The 9,111-nt window shown below is 41.2% G+C and overlaps 1 protein-coding gene across 1 annotated transcript; it reads right to left on the bottom strand.

Moving 5' to 3' along the window:
• Window positions 1–521: 521 nt before the first annotated feature.
• ATOH7 (atonal bHLH transcription factor 7) lies at window positions 522–1,738 on the bottom strand. The gene has a single exon (XM_014054220.2). The coding sequence runs from the start codon at window positions 1,736–1,738 to the stop codon at window positions 1,307–1,309; it is 432 nt and encodes a 143-aa protein (XP_013909695.1). The 3' UTR covers window positions 522–1,306.
• Between the last annotated feature and the right edge of the window lie 7,373 nt (window positions 1,739–9,111).

Raw genomic sequence — 9,111 nt, 5'->3', positions numbered from 1 at the left:
ATGCTTATTTTAATCAGCAACAAGATAGAAGTGACTTGTCTGGAAATCCTCAATGGCCCCTCCCAATGCTTGTCATTCAATTGTCCTGATCATAGAGCTCCAGCCAACTCCTCTCTGCAGATATCCCTGACAAGGATTAAATTCAGATTTAAGCCTCTTTTCCTCTGAGAATGCAGCAATTTCTACTCGAATATCTATCCACAACAACAGCCCTACCAGTTGGGTTAAGAGTGACTATTTAAAAATCACCTGGTTAGTTTGGATCACAGAAGTCTTCATCCATGGCTTTAATCATTTACACCATAATGCCTCCCAAAAAATTAGTGCATTCCTTTTTTACGTATGTTATCCATCTAAAGGAATGGGCAGAAATTTTCCTCTGGTAGAGCTTACCTAACTCCCAAAATAGGATGTCCATCACTTTTAATAAGAGACATTTTATATGTGAAAAATGTGTTTATTTATATTTTACAAAACTTTTTACACTTAAAAGAAATGAAACAATGTAAAAAAAACCAGGCTTATTATGAATCACAAATTGTAAAATTTTATTTTCACGCAAGCATCTGATATCATCATGTAACATTGTTGAAACTTCATAGCAGCATACAGAATATTTAAACACTCTAAAGACTATAACTGAAATTAGTTTCATTCTAGGTTTACACTCTGAGAAATTGCAAGTTATAAGGTACGCGAAACTTGCACAGTTTGGTTTAGAAGAACCTATAAGGACAAACTTACAAAGTTTAAGGAAGTTACTTCTTTGAGGACTAAAGAATATCATTTCTATTTTCTGTTGTATAATATATCATTAATGAGGAAACAAAATAAAACACACTGTCAATTTAAGAATTAATGGACATTTGAACATCTAATCATTCTGATTAAAAATTCAATTACATTTTCCAATAACCAAATTAGCCATGCCATATATAAAACTGGATTAATTTTGTTGTTGCTGTTATTGTTACTATTCATCTTGCTTTGTTTTCTTCAACATATCATTGTGAAAACAGAAGGCATGATAGGTCAGACATGTATAGCTACCAAAAAAAATTGCATAATGTCAAAATGATGCAACCTGAAGATATTGTACATATTTTACAGGTAACCACTAGGAGGGGGGAAAATTATCTCCCACAACAGGCACTAGATGAATTAGATCAATTTGTTCCAAAGATGAAATCAAATGAGATCAAGAGTACCACAACTGGTGATTACCTGATGCGGCTGTTCAAGTTCTTGTTGCCAGGTTTTACAAGAGTGAGTCTGTCCCAGATCCACAGCGATCTAGTTGGTAAACTTAGAAGTGATCAGGCTGGAAGTGGAATAGTGTGGGAGCATAGGGCTCGGTCTCCGCAGCTACCTTCTGACCTGTGCAAGCATGGAAATGCTCCTCGTGAAAGTTAATCCAGCCTTTCTGTGTGCTGAACTTCTCGGCTTCAGCCAGGATCCTTGTCAGGGCCATGATGTAACTGAGAGCCATCTGAAGAGTCTCGTACTTGGAGAGCTTTTTATCTTGTCCCCACTGTGGGACCACTTTGCGGAGGTGGTCAAAGGCCATGTTGAGCCCCTGCATTCTTCTCCTTTCCCGGGCGTTGGCAGCCAGCCTGCGCTTGGCAGCATTCTCCAGCCGCTCAGAGCTGCCTTTCGCTGCACAGCCTGACTCACTGCTGCAGGGGAAGCCAGCATCTGCACTGGGAGTCTCCTTAGGGTTTGGTTTGCAGGGTTTCATGGGGAAAGCTTTTGCTGAAGCGATCAGAAAAAACTGCTTGCAATAGGTCTTTAAGAGAAAATACTTTCCTCAACTTCAAGAGGATGGACTTTTGGTGAAAAGCACCATCTTCCCCCAATTACATAATTCAAGAGGTATTAAGTTGTCCTTGTTTTGGACAAACCAAGAACGAAACCTGGAGTTCTCCCCACATTTGCTTGGATCTTGGGTCTTCTTCATTTCCTCTCACTCTGAAAAGAAGCAAGCAGCATCTTCGCCTTCGAAAGTTCCATCTTAAAATGGGGAAGAAAATTACAGTTCGGGCCAAGAACTCACTGTATCTCAAAGAGTTTTGGCACGCCTCTGTCCCCAAAGGACTGCTTCGGAAAGCAAGGCCAGGAAGATTTCTAACAGAAATCTTCTCTAGAAATCATCTCAGATCTGTGGTGACCTGAAGCGAAGAGCAACAGAGGAGAGCTCTGTTGCCTCTTCCTCCTGGGCTCTGAGCCCAAGTCACAAGTCAGGGAAGTCTTTATAGAAGCAGCAGCAGGAGCTGAACAGGTTGCAGCAGGTGGGTGGGTGGCCCTCTACTTCTCTCCCAGCACCTTGCTGCCCTGGGAACGGGATGCACATGCGCGTGTCCAGGAAAGCCCTGACATTGCAATCTGGGTCTCTTGAAAAGTCTCCCAAAGCATGGCCTGTCTGACTTGACAACTTGCCATCTGGAGCAGCGTCTGGCCTGACCCCACAAGACTCACCACAACTAAGCAAAGGTCTAATTTTTTTCTCTCCCCATGAATCAGCTTCTGCAGCTCAGCAAAAAGCTTTCCTGACACATCGCTGGGTTGCTCACTTGCCATAAGGTGCTGGGGGAAGGAGGGGGGGTTGAATGGATCGGAGAAGGAGCTATTATGTGTGAACCCAAGAGGACATAAGAGAGGCAGAAAACAAAAACAAACATTAGAATCTGGAGATTCTCACAACTCGCTTAATACAGCAGAGAGAGAAGATAAGTTGGGTTTTTACTGACAAAAAAGAGCTCAGGTTTTTTTAAAGGAACATGTTTTTATGGTATTGCAAAAGCATTAAAAAGAGATTTGCCAGCCTGCTTTCCAAATAGTAGACAAATACTACCTATTTGTCACAGACAGATATTGACTGCACAAGGCATGTGATTTTCTAAATAAGAAACAGAAAATATTCTTTTGTTCTTTCGTGGCCTATCTTGGTCTTCTTAATAAGGCATTTTTTTCCATCTTTTTTTCTTTCCCACTGGAAAATGTGATGTAAGTTTAAGGTGAAAGAATATAATTATCCAGACTAATTAAATTATTACTATTTGTTCGGAAGTCATGTTTTCATTCAGTTTTGTAACACGGTATTTTAATCTAAAACTGTGGGTCAATTGTTCCAGTTATGACTCCAAAGCATCACATGATTGCAAACAGTTGATTAAAACTTCACAATGACAATGAATGGAGTTGAATAATCTGAAAACAATAGGATTCAATTGAACATTAGTGATCTGCAGCATGACAGATGTTGAGCCCAGCCTGTTAGGCGCAGTTATTCCATTCTTTATATTCTGCTTCCTAAATGGGCTTGTTAATGGGAAGAACATCTCCAAATTTCAGCAGCATTTTTCCCATTTATGAATGGCACTGCCCTTGTTCCCACAAGATAACTCACATGTTCCTGTTTATCTTTATTTGCCTTCCATCCGGTCAAAAAAACCTGCTTCTAGGATCCATATTATTTTCTCAGTGAGATCTGTAGCTAAGGCTGGGCATGTTGGTTATGTGTAAAAGGAAAGACATAAAGCTGTTGATTTTTGTGAAGCTTCAAACTGGTGTTTAAATGCCAGTCCATCTTCTCTGTTTCCATTTGATTCAGTATTGTGGCTAATCAAACTAAAAATCTTACTGTACTTAATTTTTTACTTTGTCTGAATCAGTTTTCAAGCCATACTATTTCTGAAGAAATGCAGAATGCCAGAGTTAGAGGTCTTCTAGTCCAATCACTGATCAAACAGGAGACCTTGGCTGTCCAATGTCTTCTTAAAAACCTCCAGTGATGGAGCACCCACAATTTCCCCAGGCAAGCCATTCCATTGGTCAGGAAATTTCTCCTTATTTCTAGGTTGGATTTCTCTTTGATAAGCTTCCCCCTGTTACTTCTTATCCTTAAATATTGGAAGACTGCTATCATGTCACCCTTAGCCCTTCTTTTAGTTTCACTAAACATACCCAATTCCTGCAACTGTTCATCATATGTTGATGATAATCTTTTTTGCTCTTCTCTGAACCAATTCTAGAGTCTCAACATATTTTTATATTGTGGCAACCAAAACTGGATGCAATATCCTTATAATATTATCATGGAACCTGCACAGGATGAATTACTGGATCAAATCCTAGCTTATTGGCAATTGGAAGTGTTGAGAAGATAGGCTTATCATTATGATTATTAATCACAAATAAATGGAACAATCTATTAATTAACATAGATTTTAATTATCATAGAAAGAGACCTAAGGAAGCTAAGGAAGAAGAGGAGAATTTGTCCTTCAAGGACTGATCAGAATATTGAAATTGAAACACTAGTCAAATTTACACTAGCTATAAATGCTGGAATTTGAATTTCAGTACGTTTGGCAAGCTTCAGGTTGAAAAACATGGTGCCATGAGGTCCAATTGTCCATGTACCTGGATAACAATCCCACAAAATGCATGTATTTAGTGTCAAGGAAAGTGTTAAGGTACAGGAAGGTTGTAGATCAACACTCAGTGGGTACTTTGGACCAGTTACTTCAGACACATCTTGTTATTGTTGTAAAAACAAATCGAAGGGAAAGCTATCTTGATTTTATCTTAATCCCAACAGCGGGGGTAAGGTGTGTGTGGGGGGGGGGGAAGGATAGAATAAGATAGAATAAGAAGCTACAGAAATTAATGAAATAAATAAGTACGTAAATAAATAAATCTACAATCCCCAAATATTCTACTAATATACTATAAGACACATTTTAGAGGAGAGATTTACACGTGGGAAAATGAAGACCCCAGTGGTGGGATTCAAATAATTTAACAACCGGTTCTCTGCCCTAATGACCAGCTTGATAGGCGTGGCTCGGTGGTCATGTGACTGGGTGGGTGTGGCCAACTCAACATCACTCACATTGATGGGTCACATTTCATGGCTCACATTTCTAGCCTTAGCTGTTACAATGTAATAAGGGTTAACCGGAGAGGCAGTTTCTGTAAGCAGGGCAATAAAGATTAGGCTAGAAACAACACCAGAATGTTTCCTTCCTGCCTTCCTTACAGGATTAGCCCTGTAAAGTAGGGGGAAAAACAAAAGGAGATTTCTTCCAACAACTGGTTCTCTGAACTGCTTAGAAAGTTAACAACCGGTTCTCCCTGAATAGGTCCTAATCACAATTGCTGGTGAGAAATACAGAATTAAAACATGGTAAATGTAGAATTAACATGCAAGCAGATATATGAGAAAGCTTGGCTATTTTAAGTTCCTAAACAATAATTCCAAGACACACCTAAGTGCCTTAAGGGCTGGAAAATGAGAGCATTCTACTATAATTAGAACCAAGTCTTTGCCAAGAATTCAAGGATTCTACAGAATACCCCTCCAGCTGAGCCTGTTACATTATTCATGTTCACTCCAACTCATTACAGGAGTTTTTATTTATTACAAGATTTATGCCCTACAACAGCACTCCCCAACCTTTCTGGCTCTGTGGACTGGTAGCAGCAACGGCAGCAGTGGCAGAGGGGTGGGGATGAGGGAGTGGTATTGTGGCCCACCAGCTGCCAGCGGAGCTGGTGGCAGACTTGGACGATGAGGAGGTTGGGGAAGAACTTGGGCCAGTTCTGGAGCCTGGGGAAGGCTCTGATGAATGCTCAGTGTCAGACACAGAAATAGAGCATTTCCCAGCCAGCTGCCTTTGGAATCACAGATGAATGAGGAGGAGGAACAGCTGGGGCCTGTTCCAGATGCATGTATGAATAGAGTAGATAGGAGAGGTGAACAACGGAGGACAAGGAGTCGACTCGGGAAGTAAAACAAACCTGTATGCTGAATGGCTCCTCCCTGGCTGGGGAATAAATAGGAGGAAAGGGGAGTGGTGGTCGTAGCAGACAACCATTCACATTTCTGGAGATTTTGCTCATTGTGTTTCATGCAATAAGGACTGCCCTGCCAGAACAAAGGTTTGTCTATTTGAACTGACTTAATTTGCAGCCTTTTGGCTGGGAGCTCACAGCGTAACAAGCTGATAAGCCCTATTGCTTCAGTTAAGTCCTTAAAGGACTCTTGCCTAGACTTTGTGGGTGAACCCAGTTAATTCACAAGGTGTAAATAAAGAGGGAGTTTTCTTTGGCGAGGAGTCTGTTTCTTGCTTCTGCAAAGGCTGGGTCAGAACAGATGGTTTTGTGTTCATAGGCCCACCATTTGTGCAAACCTCTTGTGTTGGTGCACTCACCCACAACTTGTGCGACCCCCATTTCCAGTGGTGGGATTCAATCGGTTCGCACCTATTCGCTAGAACCGGTTGTTAACTTTCTAAGCAGTTCGGAGAACCGATTGCTGGAAGATATCATTGCATTTTAACCATTTTAATTCCTCAAGGTTCTCTGGCACCCTGCCTGATTTGTAACTCTGGGTTGCAGGTATTTCTAATCTAATGATTGGTATTTAGGGCAGCCTTTTGCAAGCAAAGAAACTCTTTGTATATTTGTACAGGTAAGCCTTGACTTACAACAGTTCACTTAGGGACCATTCAAAGTTACAATGGCACTAAAAAGTGACTTATGACCATTTTCCACACTTACGACTGTTGCAGCATCCCCACTGTCATGAGAGGCCAGGCCAGGAGAAGCGCCCCTTGACATGAGTGATGTCAAGTTGGCCACACCCACCCAGTCACATGACCACCCAGCCATACCTACCCAGCTGGTCATTAGAGCAGAGAACCGGTTGTTTAATTATTTGAATCCCACCACTGCCTGCTTCCAATGGGCTGCAGATCAATACCAGGCTGCAGACTGGAGGTTGGGTACCTCTGCCCTACAGTACATACTGTACAGTGAGAAGTGTCTACAAGGGTAAGCCCATTGAGCAGCACCCCACACTATTGCCCACATCGCCTTCCACTTTAATATCAAAAATGGCAAACCCCTGCGTGGAAGGCTAACACAAAGGCATCAAGATACAATAAATGCAGATATGAAACATGCTCAGTTAGACCTGGATGGTTTGTTTGATTGCACAAATGTGCTCCCATTTTTTCATCAGGCTCTGCACCTGATGAAAAAATGCATAATGATGATGACAACGATTATATTTATGTCCCACCTTTATTTTGTACAGCTCAAGGCAATGCATACAACGCTCTACCCTCGACTTTCTGCATAACATCCCTAAAAGGTGGGTTGGGATGAGAGAAAGTGGTCGATTTCATTATAATTTCTGTAAATTGCACCCAGGGAATCTCTCACAGGGCAGTCCATATTGATTTACTTTGTTTCAAATGTTTCACATGAGAAAATGGTGTTTTATCAGATTTTCACTTCCAGTTCTCAATACATCTGCTTGACACACTTTAAAGAATATTTGGTGGTCAATACATATATACAATTGCTCTTCCCTCCCTCCATTACCTTATTGGTGAAAAACTAAATTTGATTTCTGCATAGTAGCAGCCATGAACTGAAATCCATCACAAGGACCTAGACTGGGCAGGTGTTTTTATTGGCCCCAGCTTTAACTCCAGTTACTGGACCTCCTGATTCATGTAAAAACTAAAGTTAACCTATAAATGAGAGTTTAGCATTGTACGCAATGCCCTGGCCCAATGCCTGACTTGTCATTCAGGGGCACGTGATCATAACAGTATTGTGCTGGCAGATGACACAGACCTATTATTTTTTAATTCCAATTTATCTCCTTGTGCAAACAGGCATAAAATTACAACCTTCCACCCAGCATGTCTTATTGATTTCCAATTGGCACAGTATGCCAGATGTTGTTTGGTTGTTTGCTTTGACCTCCACTAGTGACACGGAGAGTTTTTCGGCTTGGTTGCTTAGGGTTTTCTCAGCAGGGAAGCAGCTCCACCTTTGGCTGGAGGCTTCTAAGTGGGTCCCATATGTTGGCTGGTGGGAGTGCCCGGCTGATGGGAATTAACTCCGAAGAGGCTTCCAGCATTTTAGGTTGAGATGGCCCAGAAGGTATTACAAACGCCTCCAATCTAATGAAATATTTTTGCCCTCTTCTGATGAACAAAAGGAAACAAAGGGAAGGGAAGGGGAGGGAGGGAGGGAAGGAAGAAGGAAGGAAGGAAGGAAGGAAGGAAGGAAGGAAGGAAGGAAGGAAGGAAGGAAGGAAGGAAGGAAGGAAGGAAGGAGCAGGGATGCTCCATTTGCAAGCAGTTAGATAAAGGTGATCCTGAAGTCAAAAAGGCATGTTTAGTAAGCTTCTAATGGACCAAACCAGTTATCTAAATAATAATTGAATGCTTTATGAATTACACAATTGGTCCATCTTTGAGCCATTTAATTTGCAGACAAGCTGTATATGTAATGTTTACTTAACTTTCAGCAGCAGAACAGAAATAACAACAACAACAACAACAACAACAGAGTCACTAATCCTGGCTGCGCAAGAACAAGCTATCCACACAAATGCCATTAAGGGCAAAATTGAAAAATCCTCTGATGATGCCAAATGCAGACTTTGCAAAGAAGCTGATGAAACTGTTGATCACATACTCAGCTGCTGTAAAAAAAACCGTTCAGACTGATTATAAATTGCGGCACAATTCAGTAGCACAAATGATCCATTGGAATTTGTGCAAAAACTATAATATTAAAACAGCAACAAACTGGTGGGAACATCAGCCTGAAAAAGTCACTGAAAATCAGATGGTCAAGATCTTGTGGGATTTTCGCATACAAACCGACAAAATACTGGCGCATAATACACCAGACATCACACTGGTTGAGAAAAACAAGGTTACAATCATAGACATTGCAATACCAGGTGATAGCAGGGTCGACGAGAAGGAATATGAAAAAATCGCGAAATACCAGGACTTGAAAATCAAAGTTCAAAGATTATGGCACAAACCAGCAGTGGTAATTCCAGTAATAATCGGCACACTGGGTGCTATTCCAAAAGCACTGGAATTACATTTAAAACAGTTAAAAATTGACAAAATCACCATCAGTCAAATGCAAAAAGCCGCACTGCTTGGATCTGCACGCGTATTACGAAAATACATTACGACGTCCTAGGCCCCTGGGTGGGGCCCGACTAGTAATCAATGCCAAATCCGGTGAAACAACTGGCCGCTGTGATACAATTCTGTTGTTGCGAAT

Source organism: Thamnophis sirtalis, unplaced genomic scaffold, assembly GCF_051295495.1.
Source record: "Thamnophis sirtalis isolate CommonGarterSnake01/CBP01778 unplaced genomic scaffold, rThaSir2_p1.2 scaffold_15, whole genome shotgun sequence".
NCBI classification, from domain to species: Eukaryota; Metazoa; Chordata; class Lepidosauria; order Squamata; family Natricidae; genus Thamnophis; species Thamnophis sirtalis.
The sequence above is the reverse complement of the archived record's forward strand: the minus strand, read 5'-3'. Positions and strand labels throughout refer to the sequence as shown.